This window comes from Podarcis vaucheri (assembly GCF_965113315.1).
Source record: "Podarcis vaucheri genome assembly, chromosome: 7".
NCBI classification, from domain to species: Eukaryota; Metazoa; Chordata; class Lepidosauria; order Squamata; family Lacertidae; genus Podarcis; species Podarcis vaucheri.
Window position 1 is genome coordinate 83811775 of NC_138765.1, and position 20558 is coordinate 83832332.

General features: G+C 49.1%; 1 protein-coding gene across 1 annotated transcript in view; it reads right to left on the reverse strand.

The window, feature by feature from the left end:
* ALPL (alkaline phosphatase, biomineralization associated) overlaps nucleotides 1-20558 on the reverse strand; it is a 64716-nt gene that overhangs the window by 40123 nt on the left and 4035 nt on the right. The window contains exon 2 of the mRNA XM_082230168.1: nucleotides 179-327. Within this exon, the coding sequence (XP_082086294.1) occupies nucleotides 179-236 (58 nt within the window). The 5' untranslated portion in view covers nucleotides 237-327. The remainder of the gene's footprint in view (nucleotides 1-178; nucleotides 328-20558) is intronic.

Genomic DNA, 20558 nt, shown 5'->3' on the forward strand with positions numbered 1-20558 from the left:
AGGGACCCCAGGTATCATCTAGTCCAATCCCCCACAATGCAGGAATATGCAGCTGTCCCAAGCAGGGACTGAACCTGCGACCTTCCGAAGTTCCTTAGGAAGGCCCCCAAACGGCTCAGAGCAGCGCAGTTCTTGCACACGGGGATGGGCCAATTGGCTCCGCTCCTCATTCACTTACCTGGAACCAAAGAGGAGAGGGACGCTTCGATCAGGAAGGCAAAAAGCAGCGCTCTCATAGTGACGTCGTCCTCGGTGGCAGGAGGCAGGGGCACGTTGAAGACCAGCAGGCAGCGTCCGTGGGCTATGCACCAGAGGAAGTTTGGGTTACTGCGTAAATTGGGGGGAGTAGAGAAGAAGAGCAAGTATGAAAACTCAACCGTGAGTTGGGTTTTCCAACTGTGACAACACAGAATTGGGATGCAGGAAAGCAGGGCAGTAAAGGCAAGCGATGGTCTGCATCAGAGATGGGGAACCACTGGCCCTCCAGATATTGCTAAACTTCCAGCTCCCCTTAATCGCACTCAGCATGGCCAGTGGTCAGGGAGGATGGAAGTTGTAGTACAGCAACACCTGGAGGACCACACAGGTTCCTTATCCATCCATTAAAAGGAGGCACTGTTTCATTGGCAGAAGCTAGGAGTGCAGTAAAGGCAAGTGATGGTCTAGTTCATCCTTGATGCCTTTACTGTCCCTTAACAACCTTCATAGCAACTCTGCCTCCTTTTAATGCATCACCAATGCAGAACAACAAACCCCTGTGTTGCAAACTTAGCACAACAAACAATACAAGCAACACAAAGACCAGTTTACTAGATAGCACTGCAATTCTTATTGCATAATATACATGATTTAGTACAACAAAAACCAAAATGTGTACACTTGTGAATTCTCTAATACATTTGAAAGCAAATGAACACACGTCTGTCAATCTTTGAAAGTCCGTAGAAGTATAATAAGTCTATGGTTGAAACAAAGTAATAGATGCTATCCTGTAGGCTGAGCAGTAAAACTTTTTTAGGCGTTCATGGTGCCGAAGTAGTAAGTTATAATGTGTGAAGTTTATATAATGTACGCAGGTCATTGTTTCATATTTGAATTCTTTTGTAGTTGTGCTGAAGAAGATTCAAGCGAAACAGTCAGATTATCCGGGATCACTGTCCTACGTTCTTCACTTACTACTTCGGCACCATGAATAAGAATTGCAGCACTATCTAGCAGACTGGACTTCGTGTTGCTTATTGTTTGTTGTCCTTTTAGTTCTTGGCTGGGTGACCTACGGCTCACAACCTATTTTCTCCACCCGTTGCCTCCGTCGCACGTGGGCTGGACAGGCAGGATCTTAGGGCAGCCCACTGCAGCCTGCTCAGTCCACAACTTCATCGCCATAACTGACTCCAAGCACCACTGTTAACAGCAACAGTGGCAGCAGCTTTAAGGATAAGCCTCTGGGCTGTAGCTAATTCTCTGGGATTACTCCCGCTGAGCGCAAGCGATACCGGCAAATGTTCTTAAGAGAGACGCATGGAGCCTTGGCAGGGGCCCAGCCAGCCGGCAGATCGGCCAAAAGCCACCAGGTAGATGCCGGTCAGAGGGGGTGGGAGAGAAGGAAAGCACCAGGCAGAGGGGTTTCCCAAGAAAGCCTAGCACGCTCAGCTGGCTGCAGCGAGCGCAGCACCCTGGCCTTGCCCAAGGACCCCGTTGCACAGGTAGTGCACATGGAGCATGAAGAAGCATTGGGTGCCAGGGCCGGCCCAAGACATATGGGCACCTGAGGAGCAAAGATATCCATCAAGGGTGGGAGGAGACCAGTGGTGCCTCCTATTTGCTGTAGAAGTGGCATGGGTGGGTGTGCTGAGGAGGTGCTAGATCTGGCCTCCAGGGAGCTCACCACAGCTGCTGCTGTCCTGCCACCGCAGCAGCGGGTGATACATTCCACCACCTGAAGCCGAGTCTGCTGCCCCTGGGGATATCACGACCTGAAGCAGGTCACCTCCCTTGCCTCACGGGTGGGCCAACCTTGCCAGCTGCCTCCGCTGTGGATGTGGGCCAGAACAGTTAGGAATAGCGAATAGATTGCTGGATCAGGCCCATGGTCCATCTAGCAGACCCTCCTAGTGTCCAGGGTCAGTCCTGGATTGACATAAGCCATCCCGGTTTCCGATTTGATCCCAGAATGTCCTGCCTTTCCTTAAAGGTAAAGTACCCCGACCGTTAGATCCAGTCACAGACGACTCTGAGGTTGCGCGTTCATCTCGCTCTATAGGCCGAGGGAGCCAGCGTTTGTCCGCAGACAGCTTCCGGGTCATGTAGCCAGCAGGACTAAACTGCTTCTGGTGCAACGAAACACCGTGACAGAAACCAGAGCACATGGAAATGCCATTTACTTTCCTCCTGCACACGGAAACACTGTTTATCTTCCTGCCGCAGCGGTACCTATTTATCTACTTGCACTGGTGTGCTTTCGAACTGCTAGGTTAGCAGGAGCTGGGACAGAGCAACAGGAGCTCACCCCGCCGTGGGGATTTGAACCACTGACCTTCAGGCTGAGGGAGCCGGCATTTGTCCACAGACAGCTTTCTGGGTTATGTGGCCAGCAGGACTAAACCACTTCTGGCGCAATGGGACACCGTGATGAAAGCCAGAGCGCGCAGAAACGCTGTTTACCTTCCTGCTACAGCGGTACCTATTTATCTACTTGCACTGGTGGGCTTTCAAACTGCTAGGTTGGCTAACCTTCTGATCGGCAAGCCCAAGAGGCTCAGTGGTTTAGACCACAGCGCCACCTGCGTCCCTGCCTTTACGAAAGAAACTTCAGCTGACTGAGGAATGCAAAAGAGCAACAGTGGTGGCTCCTCCAAAGATTGAGGAGACCCGAGGTGAGGAACAGGTTGAAGGTTCAGTGCCAAGAACTTGTTTGAGAAGGCTCAAGGCCCAGCATTGTTCTTGCGACAGGAAAACGCTCAACTGTCTTGTGTTGAAACAATTTAAGAGAAAAACAGACTAATGACTTCTGGCACTGGCGATACGGTTTTCGAAAGAAAGGAAGAAAGTCTCGGAAGCCACAGAACATGAAAATACAGAACCTGTATTTGAACCAACTAAAATGCAGGGTGCAACCTTTCACGTCACAAGAGCCTCTTAACCTTTTTGAAACTGTACATCCCGTTGTTTTTAAATGGCCTGCTCTACCATACGTTGCTTTGCTGACCTGAGAGGACAGGTCAAGCTTCCAGTGCCAGGAACCATTTTTATAAAAGACTTGGGCCCCAGGATTGTCGTTTGGACTTAGAGGAACCATTGTTTTTGCCTGGACCTAAAGGAATAATTCATGCATATTTTTAAAAATAACTCGTGCATTTTAACTTCCACTTTTGCAGAATTTAAAGCTGACCTGCTATGGGTGGGATAGAGCACGATGAAAGCCAAACCCAACAAAAAATAGTGCCTTGAAGTTTTTTTGGTGCAGAAGGTGGAAGGGAGCAGGATAGAGGGGGCGATTGATGTTTTAATGTGCCTCGTGTTAACTAAGCAGTCTATGCCTGTTACCTTCTTCCAAAGCATTGACTCTATTCCGAACTTAAAAATTGAAAGCATAACGCTGGTGGTCAACAAAAGAGGTTTAAAGACTGTCTCAAGGCAAATATTTTAAAATGTGGTATATACACCGACAGCTGGGAAACACTGGCTCGCGAGCGCTCCAATTGGAGAACAGCCTTTACCAAAGGTGTTATGGGCTTTGAAGACACTCGAACTCAGGACGCAAGGGAGAAACGTGCTAAGAGGAAGGCACGCTTGGCAAACCCTCGCCATGATCAACTCCTGCCCAGAAACATCTGTCCCCACTGTGAAAGGACATGTGGATCCAGAATTGGCCTCCACAGTCACTTACAGACTCATTGTTCAAACCGTTTTTATGGAAGACAATTTTACCCGGCTATGAGGGATCGCCAAAGAAGAAGACAACCAGAAAAACATGAGCAGAGCCTTCAGGTGGGTCAAGTCAGTGGCCCCCTTAGTCCGGCATCCTGTTCGCACATTGGCCCCAAAGTGTAACCCAAAGTACAAGGAGGATTTGAGAACCAGAAGCCTCTTCTCCTGCATCTTCCATCCAGAAGCAATGCTGTCTCCAGCTGTGGCAGCAGGGCCTAGCGGTTATAGCTAGCAGTCATCTATAGTCCTCCCTCAATTAATTTGTCCAATTTTCTTTTAGGACTCAGCTGCAAATACAAGTGTGCTTTAAGTGCATTGTACAAATGTGACAGGGATGCGGGTGGCACTGTGGGTTAAATCACAGAGCCTAGGACTTGCTGATCAGAAGGTCGGCAGTTCGAATCCCCGCGACAGGGTGAGCTCCCGTTGCTCGGTCCCTACTCCTGCCAACCTAGCAGTTCGAAAGCACATCAAAGTTCAAGTAGATAAACAGGTACCTCTCCGGTGGGAAGGTAAACGGAGTTTCCGTGCACTGCTCTGGTTTGCCAGAAGCGGCTTAGTCATGCTGGCCACATGACCCGGAAGCTGTACGCCGGCTCCCTTAGCCAATAAAGCGAGATGAGCACCGCAACCCCAGAGTCAGCCATGACTGGACCGAATGGTCAGGGGTCCCTTTACCATTAGCTTTTTACAAATGTGACACTAGATGGCGCTGATGAACCAATGGCAAATTCCACATATATTTTACAAGTTTTTGTTTTGTTTTTTTAAGCATTTTGAAAGCGGTTTTGGGGTTTTTTTTTACATCTGTGTAGATTCAGCCTTAGAGCTCTGTTGCTTTCTGCAGCGATACTGGGTACTGCAAAGTCCTGCAAAGTTTTGCTAGCGCTCACAGAGTGTTAGCAGATCCAGGGTGCCCTCACCCCAGGGTGCAACACCCTGTTTACCACAGTGCCCATTTCCCACCCATTTATTTCCTTCTGTTGCATCCTGTCTAACTTCTTTAGAGAAGCAGCTGTCTGAGCAGGGGGCGGGGATATTTGGGCTTTCGCCTCACACTTTAGAGTGGGGGGGGGGAGGCAACAAGGAACTAGCAATTGTGAATCAAGTTCCTTTGAGGCTTTTCCTCAAAATCTCTTGCCAGAAACGCTTCTGGCAAGAAACACTTGTGTTGGGGGTGGGCAGCAAACTCTCCTTTGTTTGTGATTATATTTTACCTCTGGCATCTTCTCCTGGTCTGTCTGGATCCTGGGAAGCTGCCTTGTGGTGAACCAGACCATTGGTCTCTCTAGCTCAACATTGTTTACACTGGCTGGCAGCATCTCTGTGGAGTTTCAGGCGGGGGGGGGTCACCCAAACAGAGCAGGGACCTTCGGCATGCAGGGCAGGACCTCTGTCATTGAGCGACGGCCCATTATTCCTGGCTTTTTAAAATTGCCTTAATGGGCTGCCTCAGTAATAGCTGTAAAATGGGCAGAAGGGCCCCAACTTCTCAATACAGCTCCTTCTCCCTTGCCTTGGAGATTCCTAAGGCTGCTTTTTGTTCTCTCCTTTTGGCTGGAAAAGTTAACTCCCAACTTTTCTTCCTCCGAGCAGCTCGGAGCTTGGCAGTGCCTGGGCTAAGATTATCTCCTTCGCAATGAGTCAGGCGGTATCACGGCAACTGAGGCGAAGTTATTCCTGAGTGAGCAGGGGTCTGAAGCCAAGTCTCTCTTACATTCTCGCTATCGCTTCACACCGGTTCTCAGGTTCCTTGGCATCCCCACAACAGATCTCCCCCCCCCCAAAAAAAAAAAAAAACCCACACTCAATAACAATTATAACCTACCTCATCCTTCCCCAAACTGGTGCCCTTCAGAAGTTTTGGATTACAACTCCTAGGACACCACAGCTGTATGAATAGTAACTCTCTCTCCTTATTTTTTAGTGTAACAGCTCCTGCACTTCGGAACTCCCTGTCCATTGATCTTCACCGTATTCTTTTTGCTAAAATCTTTTCTGCCTAGGCAGATGCGTAGGAGTTGATGTCTTTTAATCGGTACTTTCCCCAGCAAATACTTTATGTGCTTAGGTTTTTTTTTCAAGTGCCTTTAACTTTGATTCTTATTGACAGCTTCAAGGTATGCTTTATATTCTTTGCAATGCAACGGTTCTCAAGCTGTGGGTCCCCAGATGTTGTTGGACTACAACTCCCATCATCCCTGAGCTCTGGCCTTGCTAGCTAGGGGTGATGGGAGTTGTAGTTCAACAACATCTGGGGACCCACAGGTTGAGAAAGGCTGGGTAGAGCTGGCTTCCTCAAAGTCGCCCCTCCAGATGTTTTGAGACTACAGTTCCCATCATCCCTGCCCACTGGTCCTGCTAGTTAGGGATCATGGGAGTTGTAGGCCAAAAATATCTGGAGGGCAGAGTTTGAGGAAGCCTGGCTTAGAGGAAATGGGTTTGCTACGCAATGAGTAGACCCATTGAAGTTAATGGGCATGGCTGACTTGGGCCTGTTAATTTCGATGGGCCTACTCTGAGTAGGACTCAGTTGCGTACAGCCCGTTGCTTACAATTAAGCAGCATGCACATTTTGTTTGAAGAAACGCAAAATTCCATTCATGCTGATGGGAGCTGTAGTCCAAAAAAACCTTGAAGGCATCAGGTCAGGGAAAGGCCAGTCATAAGATCCTAAGAAGAGCCTGGGTGCCGGATCCAGCCTCCTGTTCTCATCCTGACCGACCAGATGCCCCATTGGGGAGCCCACAAGCAAGGACCCAGCCATGAGAGCAACTCTTCCCTCCAGCAGCTTCCTGAAACTGGCAGTCGGATGCATTGCTGACTCTGACTGCAGAGACTTCAGAGCTCCTCCTCCTCCTCCTCCTCCTCCTCCTCCTCCTCCTCCTTCTTCTTCTTCTGCGATCCCTCCTAGCCAAGTAAGATCATCTTCCATAAACAAGGACTTAACCAGGCTTCCTTAACCTCAGCCCTCTAGATGTTTTGAGACTACAATTCCCATCATCCTTGACCACTGGTCCTGCTAGCTAGGGATCATGGGAGTTGTAGGCCGAAAACATCTGGAGGACTAAGGTTGAGGAAGCCTGGTCTTAACAGTGAGTCTATAAGTGACTGTGGAGGCCAATTCTGTAACCACACGTCCTCCCACAGTGGGGACAGAGGTTTCCGGCCGGGAGTTGATCACGGCGAGGGTTTGCAAAGCATGCCTTCCTCTTAGCATGTTTCTCCCTGAGTTCGAGTGTCTTCAAAGCCATAACACCTTTGGCAAAGGCTGTTCTCTAAGTGGAGCACTCGCAGGCCGGTGTTTCCCAGTTGTCCGTGTTTATCCCACATTTTTAAAGATTTGCCTTGAGAGAGTCTTTAAACCTCTTTTGCTGACCACCAGCACTACACAGGGACACAGGTGGCACTGTGGGTTAAACCACAGAGCCTAGGACTTGCCGATCAGAAGGTCGGCGGTTTGAATCCCCGTGACGGGGTGAGCTCCCGTTGCTTGGTCCCTGCTCCCGCCAACCTAGCAGTTCCAAAGCACGTCAAAGTGCAAGTAGATAAATAGGTACCGCTCCGGTGGGAAGGTAAACGGCGTTTCCGTGCGCTGCTCTGGTTCGCCAGAAGCGGCTTAGTTATGCTGGCCACATGACCCGGAAGCTGTACACCGGTTCCCTCGGCCAATATAGCAAGATGAGCACTGCAACCCCAGAGTCGGCCACGACTGGACCTCACAGACCTACCTTTTTTTTAGCACTACGCTGCAGAGCCCAGCCATTGGGGCTAGTAGCCTCTTCCTCCCAGCCGTCCTTTAAAGCCACACTAGTCTACTCCGACCATCAGCCAGAGCTCATCAGACTGGAGACCCACATTTCAACTGGAAATGTGAAGGCATGCAAAGCAGAGGCTTTGCCCCTCACCACACCCAGCACCTGCTGCCAACCACCACAAAGTTTTGGCACTTCCTTGAGAAGTTCGCAACAAAGACGGGGGGGGGGGGTTTGATCCTGGAGAGGAGGATTAAGCTAAGGTTACCAGACATCCTCGTTTCCTGGGGACAGTCCCCGGATTTACAAATCAGTCCCCATACAAAATCAACTGAAGACAGCCCTGTTTAGGGAAACTTTTAATGTTTGATGCATTACTGTATTTTAATATTTTGTTGGAAGCCACCCAAAGTGGCTGGGGAAGCCCAGCCAGATGGGCGGGGTATAAATCTTAAAAAGCAGAGACATCACCTTGCCAACAAAGGTCCATCTAGTTAAAGCTATGGTTTTCCCCGTAGTGATGTATGGAAGTGAGAGCTGGACCATAAAGAAGGCTGATCGCCGAAGAATTGATGCTTTTGAATTATGGTGCTGGAGGAGACTCTTGAGAGTCCCATGGACTGCAAGAAGATCAAACCTCTCCATTCTGAAGGAAATCAGCCCTGAGTGCTCACTGGAAGGACAGGTCCTGAAGCTGAGGCTCCAATACTTTGGCCACCTCATGAGAAGAGAAGACTCCCTGGGAAAGACCCTGATGTTGGGAAAGATGGAGGGCAGAAGGAGAAGGGGACGACAGAGGATGAGATGGCTGGACAGTGTTCTCGAAGCTACCAGCATGAGTTTGACCAAACTGCGGGAGGCAGTGGAAGACAGGAGTGCCTGGCGTGCTCTGGTCCATGGGGTCACGAAGAGTCAGACATGACTAAATGACTAAACAACAACTATTATTATTATTATTATTATTATTATTATTATTATTATTATTATTAAATGCAGAAGCCCAAGGAAGCCATGGCCTTCCTCTCTTGCCTGAGGTTTACCCCCGTGGTGCACACTCTTCCCACTCTTCCCCCACCTCTGTGGACAACCCTGGTAACGGCCTATGAAAGAACCAGGAAAGCCCAGAGAGGTTTCCCGCAAGCTCTGAGTTGGGCCTCCACCCTCCACTGCCTAGAACTGTGCCAGACAAATCTGGCACTGGCTGTGCCCCTTGAGGAGGGCGTGGATGGACGGCAAAACCTCATTATGATTTTGCAAGTTGCTCGTGTACTTGGGCAGCTCGGAGAGAAATGATATCATTCTCTCTCTCTTTTGAAGGACATCTGGTGCCTCTTTCGCATTTTTTCGCTGGCACATCTCCATGCAATTTGTGCAACCATAAGTACCTCTCGCAGTCAGATAGTTCCTCATAGTTCTGATCCTTTTGTCTCACAGGACAGCCCTGTGAGAAGGGATGGGCTGAGAGAGAAACTGGGCTAAACTCACATATTCCGGGGAATATGCAAGAACGGACTTTCCCTGGTTTGCTCATAAGGCTGAAGTTGTTTCTGAAAGTTCATGATTTGATACAGAGTTGGGTGAGTAGCCTGAATAAGGAGGTACAATGCACATGCCTTCCCACCCCCAAATAGTTATTAATAATTATTATTGATTAAATCTCTATACCAGCCTTCATCTGAAGACCAGAAGGTGGTTTACAATATGAAAACACAAAAATGCATACCGTAATCACAAATGAAAACAATAGCATCCCCCCCCCCTAAACACAGACACACATGGTTTAAAAGGCTGTAGATTGTTGAATCAGCCAAAGGAATGCTTTTGCCTGGTGCCTAAAGATATTCAATGAAGGTGCCAGGAGAGCCTTCCTGGGGAGAGCATTCCACAGATGGGGAGCCACCACAGAAAAGGCCCCGTCTCATGTTGCTACTGTCCAAACCTCACAGAGGCACACAAAGAAGGGCCTCAAATGTTAGGATATAGTTCTGGTCCACCTTAAAAGGGAGCAAGCATGACTGTTGTGTGTCACATGCCTGTTTCCTTCCAGCACAAGTCTGCTGGGTTCTTCTGTTTGTATATTACTTTTGCTTTTAGCTGTTTTGCTGGAGACGAAGGGAAGCAGACATGTTTTCCTTTGTTCCTGAACTATGCTGAATAAATGCTGTAAATATGCTTACACATTTCTCTGTCTGCCACTTCTGTTGTGAGAAGATTTTTTCACTCTGCTGATAGAGCGTGCACGGGTCTCTAAATGTATCTGAGGCGCGTGTCGCTGTTTGATGCTGTTCCAAGGGAGACAGGTGATCGCAGTGGCGTAGCATGGGGGGTGCAGGGGGGGCCGGCCGCACCGGGCACAACATCTGGGGGTTAGGGTTAGGGGGCGCAAATCAACGGGTTAGGGGGCGCAAATTACTTGCCCTGCCCCGGGTGCCGACAACCCACGCTACGCCACTGGGTGATCGTCCAGCTGCGAGCCGGTGGCTTGAGGCAGCTGGGGGCCTGCCTGATGCCCCTGGCAGTATCCCAACATCAAATGATGATTGCAAGGTCTGGGCCAGTTCATATGGGGAGAGGAAGTATTGCGGTCCTAAGCCTTTTAAGGCTTTATAGGTCAAAACCTAGCATGTTGAATTGGGCACAGGAACTAATTGGCAGCCCTGAACAGTTGGGCCAGGGCTGATGTCATATTCTCAAACCGTCTTGCCATGGTTTGCAACCGGGCTGCCAAATTCTGCACCAGCTGAAATTTCTGAGCCATCTGCAGAGGCAACCCCATGTTATAACGCGTTGCAGTAATCTAACCTAGAGGTTTACCAGCAGAGCTGTCTTAAGCATATCCGGCGTTGTGGTGCAAAGATCCCTCCGGCATGCCCCACCCCAGCAACTCCAAAACAAGGGAGGGGGCGGTGGAAAATGTCCTCTGCCTCCCGCACCGCCCTGATCCCTGGCGTGATGGCGGCGAAAGCAGGAAAACGTGCTGGGAAAGGGAAGGCTGCCAGCAAAGCCGCGCAGCTCCCCCACTCGCTAGGGCGCCCCTGAGAGGCCGGCGCCCTGGCGCAACGCACCACTAACACCAATGGGAAAGACGGCTCTGGTTACCAGAGCACAGACAATAGGCTGTCCCTGTCTGGATAGGGGCACAGCTGGGCCACCAGCCTTCGCACTCTATGCCACCGAGTCCACCTGAGCCTCAAGTGACAGCAAATGATCCAGGAGGACCCCCAAGCTACATACCCACTCCTTCAGAGGAAGTGTAACCCCCTTAAGAGCAGGCAGCTTCCAATCTATTTGGTCTAGGGAACCGCCCACTAAGATTGCCTCTGTCTTATCTGGATTGAGCTCCAGTTTGTTGGCTCTCATCCAGTCCAATACTGAGGCAAGGCAGCAGTCCAGCACTTCCACTGCCTCACCTGCAGACAGTGGCGTAGCGTGGGGGGTGCAGGGGGGGCCGGCCGCACCGGGTGCAACATCTGGGGATTAGGGTTAGGGGGCGCAAATCCACGGGTTAGGGGGCGCAAATTACTTGCCTTGTCCCGGGTGCTGACAACCCACGCTACGCCACTGCCTGCAGATATAAAGGAGGAGTAGAGCTAAGTGCCGTCAGCAGACTACTGACAATGTACTCCAAACCTCTGGATCATTCCACTCAGCAGGGGAGATAAAAATGAGACCCTGAGAAGCCCCTCGCTGAAGGCTCTATGGGGCTGAAAAGCACTCCTCACCAGTGGCGCAACGGGGGGCGGTGCGCCCTGGGTGCCATGTCGGGGGGGTGACAAGAAGGCACCCCACGGGGGCTCGCGGCGGCGTGAGCAGCCATCACCAGCAGAGGGTCCTGGCACTGGCGGCAAACCGCTATATACAGCGCATCTTTGGCGTCGCTACGTAGCGACACCCTGCCCCAGGTGTCACGACGCCTTCGTTTGCCCTGCTCCCCAAGCATCACCCTCTGGAAATGACCAACTTAGTAGGAAAAGAACTGCCGCAAAGCAGTGCTAGCCACCTCAACTCAGATAGCTGCTCTAGGATACCATGGTTGATTACCGTATTTTTCGCTCTATAACACGCACCAGACTATAACACACACGTAGTTTTTAGAGGAGGAAAACAAGAAAAAAAAATATTCTAAACGAAATAGTGGATATATGATTTTTGTGGTTCATGCTGTGGCCACAGACATGTGATCTGACAGTGAGTTTGGAGTAGCCCAATGCAAAAATCCTGAGGATCCATGTGGATCCATGCTTTGTAACCATGGAGGAGGGAAGGAAAGGGAACCACGGATCCTCTGCTCACGACTGCAGCAGATCCCCCTGCCCCCGCCACCCGCAGGCATTCGCTCCATAACACGCACAGACATTTTCCCTTACTTTCTAGGAGGAAAAAAGTGAATGTTGTGGTGCAAAAATACGGTATATCGAAAGCCGCTCAGAGGTTGAGGAGAATTAACAGAGACACATTTCCCCTGTCTCTCTCCTGATGGAGGTCATCATACAGGGTGACCAAAGCAGTTTCTGTGCCCAAACCAGGCCTAAAACCCTGATTGAAATTCATCTAGAAAATCCATTTCCTCCAACAGCACCCAGATCCTGGTCAAGCCAGGCTCAAGAACCTTGCCTGAGAAGAGCAGCATGGAAAAATAAACTTCAGACTCCCCTGTATCACACAGCTCCATGGGGCCAAGCGTGACACTGTGGGGTCTCAAGGCACCCCCAGTGGCGTGTGCGTGTCATTTTGGGTGGACCAAATCTGCTTGCCCAAAAGGTGCTTGTTAGTCAAGACTGCATACGAAAAGAATTATGTTTATGAGGAGAAATTCGCATTAAAATGCCAATTAATTGTTCTGGACGTTTTTTTGTTTTGTTTTTTTTAAGGCATTCACAAACTGTTGTGGAAATATGGAGAACAGGCTGTAAGCTTGGGGGAAACAAGAAACCAAAGAACTAAACATGAGAGCTAACAGCTGATGGATCCACCCTCTGATTTGCTTGGGGGTGGTGTGGAAATTATGAGGAAGACAAGCTAGCTTAATTCCCCCCAAATACAGGATCTAGGGTTGTTATACGTCTGGAACTTTGCAGACATTGCTGGGATTACGGGTGGAATCATAGCTGTCAACATTTCCCGTTTTTTATGGGAAATTCCCTTATTTCAAACAGGATTCCTCGCAAGAAAAGTTGACAGCTATGGGTGGAATTAGCATAAATGTCCAGGAAGATCCAGACGTATGGCAACTCAAGTTGGAAGTGTTAGATTTTGCCAAATTTCCTTAAAAATAGTTCAAAAACTCTCTTTTTTATTGGAGATCTTGCAAAAAGAAAAAAGAAAAAAAAGCTCCACAAATTTGGGCAAAACTTTAAAAAAAAGCTCTACAGCTTTGGCCCCAAAAAGCTCAAGCATGCAACCCTACTTCACACACTCATAACCAGGTTAAAGGAGACACATGGGGTCACGGATACACACAACACAACTAGACTTAAGAGGAAAGATTCCCATGACTGCAGGGGCAGGAGCACATTTGAGTCAGTTCTCATTTAAAGGCAGGCCTCCCTAAGTTGCACTGTCCAAAAGAATGTGAGAAATTTTCACATCTCTGAATTTCGCAATGTGCTTCTCCAGCTGCTGTGTACTCCCCCCCAAAAAAACCCCCAGCATGCACTGATGTGAAATGTGCATAAAGATGCACATCTTAGTGATTATTTGCAGAGGAGTCGCTTTGGAAAAAATGTGTACAGTCAAACCTCAGTTGTTGAACGTAATCCGTTCCGGAAGCCCATTCAGCTTCTGAAATGTTCAACAACCGAGGCGTGGCTTCTGATTGGTTGCAAGAGCTTCCCACACTCAAACGGAAGCCGTGTCGGATGTCCGGCTCCCGAAAAATGTTCAAAAACCGGAGCATTTACTTCCGGGTTTTCTGTGCCTGGGAGCCGAAACGTTCCAAAACGGAGGCATTCAGGAGCTGAGGTTTGACTGTATACTGTATTGGGGGAAATGGCATGTATATTAGGTATATATTAATAATAATAATAATAAATTTTATTTATACGCCGCTCTCCCTGGCCAGAGGCACACTCAGGGCAGCTAACAACAGTAAAATTACAGTAAAAACATAATGGGGGGGACCAATTTAAAATACAAGTTAAAATGCAATTTAAAATGCAGCCTCATCAAAACCATAAGGGGAGGGAAACATAAGGGTCAGACTGAGTCCAAACCAAAGGCCAGGCGGAACAGCTCTGTCCTGCAGGCCCTGCGGAAAGATGTCAAGTCCCGCAGGGCCCTAGTCTCTTGTGACAGAGCGTTCCACCCAGTCGGGGCCAGTACTGAAAAGGCCCTGGCTCTAGTTCAGTGTTTCCCAACCTTTTTTGGGCAAAGGCACACTTGCTTGACGAAAAAAATCTCGAGGCACACCACCATTACAGCCCTGTGACGTCAGCGCGCAGCGTCACGCCGGGAGGGACGCATGAAAGTGTAAGTTTCAATTTTTTTCCCTCCCCCTTGCCGGGGAACCTCCAAGCTTTGGGGGTGGGGGGGGAGGAGGCAGCAAAGCGAGGCAGGAAGGAGAGCGCGGCTTGGCTGGGTGAGCTTTGGCAGGGGCAGGGAATGAGAGCCGCAAGGCGGGCGCTGCGGATGGAGGCGCTGCCCGCCGAGCTCGCAGGCAGCCAGGCAGGCAGACGGCGAGAGCCCCGCGCTGGGTGGCCTCTCCTCGCCGCCGCCACCCCGCCTCTCGCCGCCCGACTCGCCCGCCTCCCTCCAGGCAACATCTCGCGGCACACTAGTGTGCCACGGAACAGTGGTTGGGAAACACTGCTCTAGTTGAGACCAATCTAACCACCTTGGGAACTCCAAGGCGTTGTCATTTGTGGACCTTAAGGCCCTCCACGGGGCATACCAGGAGAGGCAGTCCTGTAGTTATGTGGGTCCTAGGCCACTCGTAGTAGTGTATATTAGGGGGAAATGTGTATTAGGATGGATTTTAATTTGGACTTTTTTTTCTAACTGATGTGGAACTGTGGAGAACTGGACTGGAAAAATGAGAAGCCGAAATTGGCAAGTGTTTCCCAGCCCAGCCCAGCCCAGCCCCTCTCTCTTTTTATTTATATTTTTAAATCCATAACCACTGGAAGAGGCCCCTGGAGGCATCGGCAGACCTTGCTGCGTGTGGCTAGCAGGACGTCACTCAGTGCCAAAGAGGTAAAGGAGTGATGGAGGGCAGCCTGAATAATTCTTGTACGCAAGAGCGCACACACACCCGCTTTAACATTTTAATTACATTGCATTGATCGGGAGAGTGCACTGCAAACCATCCATGTACCCTTCCCTGGGTCTCTCGCTCTCTCTCGTTCATCACCGATCTGGCTCCAAAAGGACACAGAAGGAATCCCGACATGTTTCAGCTGTGATCACTGCAGCTGAGTCACAGCCCAACCCAATGCAGGTTGACTTAGAAGTAAGCCCCATGCTATACAGCTGTATGCATAGGGGCTGCAGCCTTAACTCCGAGCACGGGAGAATCAGGGCCTGCCCAAGACATTTTGCTGACTGAGGCAAAAAGGGCAGGATTTCACCATCCTCCCCACTCCCAATTCCACAGGCAGAATCCAACCGGATGTTCAGTTGAATCTTAGGGCAGCCCTGGGAATGGGGGCAAGATTCTCCACCACCCTGAAGGCAGCATGAGGCTAGCTTAGGAGGAACTGGGTAGGAGATAGAGCTTGGAAAGAGGATTCCCCCAACATTGTGCTGTGTGAGAAAGGGTCTCTGGCTCCGTTCATATCTTAAAAGATAAGGTAAAAAGGTAAAGGACCGCTGGACGGTTAAGTCCAGCGAAAGGCGACTATGGGGTTGCGGCGTTCATCTCGCTGTCAGGCCAAAGGAGCCGGCGCTTGTCCACAGACAGCTTTCTGGGTCATGTGGCCAGCAGGACTAAACCAATTCTGGTGGAACTGAACACTGTGACAGAAATCAGAGTGCACAGAAACACCGTTTATCTTCCTGCCACATTGGTACCTATTTATCTACTTGCACTGGTGTGCTTTCAAACTGCTAGGTTGGCAGAAGCTGGGACAGATCAATGGGAGCTCATCCTGTCACGGGGATTCAAACAGCCGACCTTCCGCTCAGCAAGCCCAAGAGGCTCAGTGGTTTAGACCACAGCATCACCAGCATCCCTACTCCACTGAGAAGAGAATTGTAGTGGGATATAAAACTCTCACCCCTTCATGGATCACTGCCTTGCCGTGGCGAAGGGGCTTGAAGAACTCAGAGAAGCTATGAACTACGCCGAGCAGGGCACACAAGATGAACAGGTCATAGTGGAGAGTTTTGACCAAACGTGATCCACCTGGAGTAGGAATCGGCAAGCCACTCCAGTATCCCTGCCAAGAAAACTCCATGGACAAAGACAACAGGCATATAAAAGTTATGACACTGGAAGATGAGCCCCTCAGGTCGGAAGGTGTCCAACATGCTACTGGGGAAGAGCGGAGGACAAGTACAAGTAGATCCAGAGCTGATGAAGCGGCTGGGCCAAAGCCGAAAGGACGCTCAGTTGTGGATATGCATGGAAGCGAAAGGAAAGTCCAATGCTGTAAAGAAAAATATTGCATAGGAACCTGGAATGTAAGAACCATGAACCTGGGTAAGTTGGATGTGGTCAAAAATGAGATGGCAAGAATAAATATTGACATCCTGGGCATCAGTGAGCTAAAATGGACGGGAATGGGCGAATTCAGTTCGGATGACTACCATATCTACTACTGTGGGCAAGAAACCCGTAAGAGAAATGGAGTGGCCCTCATAGTCAACAAAAGAGTGGCGAAAGCTGTACTGGGATGCAGTCTCAAAAATGATAGAATGATCTCGATACGAATCCAAGGCAGACCTTTTAACATCACAGTAATCCAAGTTTATGCACCAACTACTGGTGCTGAAGAAACTGAAATTGACCAGTTCTATGAAGACTTACAAAACCTTATCGAAGTGACACCAAAGAAGGATGTTCTTCTCATTATAGGGGATTGGAATGCTAAAGTAGGGAATCAAGAGATAAAAGGAACAACTGGCAAGTTTGGCCTTGGAGATCAAAACGAAGCAGGGCAAAGGCTAATAGAGTTCTGTCAAGAGAACAAGCTGGTCATCACAAACACGCTTTTCCAACAACACAAGAGACGACTCTACACATGGACATCCCCAGATGGGCAACATCGAAATCAGATTGATTATATTCTCTGCAGCCAAAGATGGAGAAGCTCTATACAGTCAGCAAAAACAAGACCTGGAGCTGACTGTGGCTCAGATCATCAGCTCCTTATAGCAAAATTCAAGCTTAAACTGAAGAAAGTAGGAAAAACCACTGGACAGGTAAGATACAATCTAAACCAAATCCCTTATGAATACACAGTGGAAGTGAGGAACAGGTTTAAGGATTTAGATTTGCTGGACAGAGTGCCTGAAGAACTATGGATGGAGGCTCGCAACATTATACAGGAGGCAGCAACTAAAACCATCCCAATGAAAAAGAAATGCAAGAAAGCAAAGTGGCTGTCCAACGAGGCCTTACAAATAGCGGAGGAGAGAAGGCAAGCAAAATGCGAGGGAGATAGTGAAAGATACAGGAAATTGAATGCAGATTTCCAAAGAACAGCAAGGAGAGACAAGAAGGCCTTCTTAAACGAGCAATGCAAAGAAATAGAGGAAAGCAACAGAATGGAAAGAACCAGAGATCTGTTCAAGAAAATCGGAAATATGAAAGGAACATTTCGTACAAAGATTACCATAATAAAGGACAAAAGTGGTAAAGATCTAACTGAAGCAGAAGACATCAAGAAGAGGTGGCAAGAATACACAGAGGAATTATACCAGAAAGATATGGATGTCTCGTACACCCCAGGTAGTGTGGTTGCTGACCTTGAGCCAGACATCCTGGAGAGTGAAGTCAAATGGGCCTTAGAAAGCACTGCAAATAACAAGGCCAGTGGAAGTGATGGTATTCCAGCTGAACTGTTTAAAATTTTAAAAGATGATGCTGTTAAGGTGCTACACTCAATATGCCAGCAAGTTTGGAAAACTCAGCAGTGGCCAGAGGATTGGAGAAGATCAGTCTACATCCCAATCCCAAAGAAAGGCAGTGCCAAAGAATGCTCCAACTACCGCACAATTTCACTCATTTCACATGCTAGCAAGGTTATGCTGAAAATTCTACAAGGAAGGCTCAAGCAGTATGTGGACCGAGAACTCCCAGAAGTGCAAGCTGGATTTAGAAGAGGCAGAGGAACCAGAGACCAAATTGCAAACATGCGCTGGATTATGGAGAAAGCCAGAGAGTTCGAGAAAGACATCTACTTCTGCTTCATTGACTATGCAAAAGCCTTTGACTGTGTTGACCACAGCAAACTATGGCAAGTTCTTAAAGAAATGGGAGTGCCTGATCACCTCATCTGTCTCCTGCGAAATCTCTATGTGGGACAAGAAGCTACAGTTAGAACTGGATATGGAACAACTGATTGGTTCCAAATTGGGAAAGGAGTACGGCAAGGCTGTATATTGTCTCCCTGCTTATTTAACTTATATGCAGAATTCATCATGCGAAAGGCTGGGCTGGATGAATCCCAAGCCGGAATTAAGATTGCCGGAAGAAATATCAACAACCTCAGATATGCAGATGACACAACCTTGATGGCAGGAAGTGAAGAGGAATTAAAGAACCTTTTAATGAGGGTGAAAGAGGAGAGCGCAAAATATGGTCTGAAGCTCAACATCAAAAAAACGAAGATCATGGCCACTGGGCCCATCACCTCCTGGCAAATAGATGGGGAAGAAATGGAGGCAGTGAGAGATTTTACTTTCTTGGGCTCCATGATCACTGCAGATGGTGACAGCAGTTACGAAATTAAAAGACGCCTGCTCCTTGGGAGAAAGGCGATGGCAAACCTAGACAACATCTTAAAAAGCAGAGACATCACCTTGCCAACAAAGGTCCGTATAGTAAAAGCCATGGTTTTCCCAGTAGTGATGTATGGAAGTGAGAGCTGGACCATAAAGAAGGCTGATCGCCGAAGAATTGATGCTTTTGAATTATGGTGCTGGAGGAGACTCTTGAGAGTCCCATGGACTGCAAGAAGATCAAACCTCTCCATTCTGAAGGAAATCAGCCCTGAGTGCTCACTGGAAGGACAGATCGTGAAGCTGAGGCTCCAATACTTTGGCCACCTCATGAGAAGAGAGGACTCCCTGGAAAAGACCCTGATGTTGGGAAAGATGGAGGGCACAAGGAGAAGGGGACGACAGAGAATGAGATGGTTGGATGGTGTTCTTGAAGCTACTAGCATGAGTTTGATCAAACTGCGGGAGGCAGTGGAGGACAGAAGTGCCTGGCGTGCTCTGGTCCATGGGGTCACGAAGAGTCGGACACGACTAAACGACTAAACAACAACATAAAACTCTCAGCACAATATTTAGTTTAATTGGAATCTCTTTTATTGTCCTTTTAATCTACTGGCTTGAGTCCTATCCTGTCAAGCAGCAGAAAACAAGCTCTTCCATGGGACAGCCCTTCCTATTACCAAGTTCAATGAAACATGCAATAGCATAGCTGTGTGATCGCCTGTCAAGGGGATGGGATTACAAAGATAATTCCAGCATTGAGTATAAAAGTCAAGACCATCTGAAAATCAGCACAGGTGGGAGAGAGAAATCTGGCGTATCTAAAGCCTTGCAATAACCTTATCCTTCTCCTTGACATGCAAAAGAAGAGAGGTTTAGCTCCATGAAGGGTATACACTTTGGGGAAACTGCTGCTGGTTTCTCGCCAGAGCCACTGCAACCCACCATATGAGGGATATGAAGGTATTAAGTGAGTTATAGTATCAATTGGCTGCATGCACACACCATCCAACAACTAAGAATACGGCTTGCCCCAAATAATTCCCAGAACTGTAGCTCACCCCTCACGGGCTTACAATTCCTAAATGCAGTGCCCAGGATTCTTTGTGGGAAGCTATGCACTTTAAGAAGGGACGCGGGTGGTGCTGTGGGTAAAACCTCAGCGCCTAGGACTTGCCGATCGCATGGTCGGCGGTTCGAATCCCTGCAGCGGGGTGAGCTCCCGTCGTTCGGTCCCAGCTCCTGCCCACCTAGCAGTTCGAAAGCACCCCCGGGTGCAAGTAGATAAATAGGTACCGCTTTCTAGCGGGAAGGTAAACAGCGTTCCGTGTGCTGCTCTGGTGCCGGTTCGCCGGAACAGCTTTGTCACGCTGGCCACGTGACCCGGAAGTGTCTGCGGACAGCACTGGCTCCCGGCCTCTAGAGTGAGATGAGCGCACAACCCTAGAGTCTGTCAAGACTGGCCCGTACGGGCAGGGATACCTTTACCTTTACCTATGCACTTTAAGGGACGCGGGTGGCGCTGTGGGTTAAACCACAGAGCCTAGGACTTGCCAATCAGAAGGTCGGTGGTTTCAATCCCCACGACGGGGTGAGCTCCCGTTGCTCAGTCCCTGCTCCTGCCAACCTAGCAGTTCAAAAGCACATCAAAGTGCAAGTAGATAAATAGGTACCACTCCGGTGGGAAGGTAAACAGCGTTTCCGTGCACTGCTCTGGTTCACCACAAGCGGCTTAGTAATGCTGGCCACATGACCCGGAAGCTGTACACCAGCTCCCTTGGTCAATAAAGCGAGATTAACGCCACAACCCCAGAGTCATCCACGACTGGACCTAATGGTCAGGGGTCCCTTTACCTATGTGCTTTAAGGCTATAAGACAGGGCATGGGTGGATAACAGAGCAGAAATGTTATATCAAGTCCAGGCAGCTAGTTATACATTTGCGAGCTGAGATATAATATCAAGGAGTCTTGTAGCTGCGGTGTGATGAGAT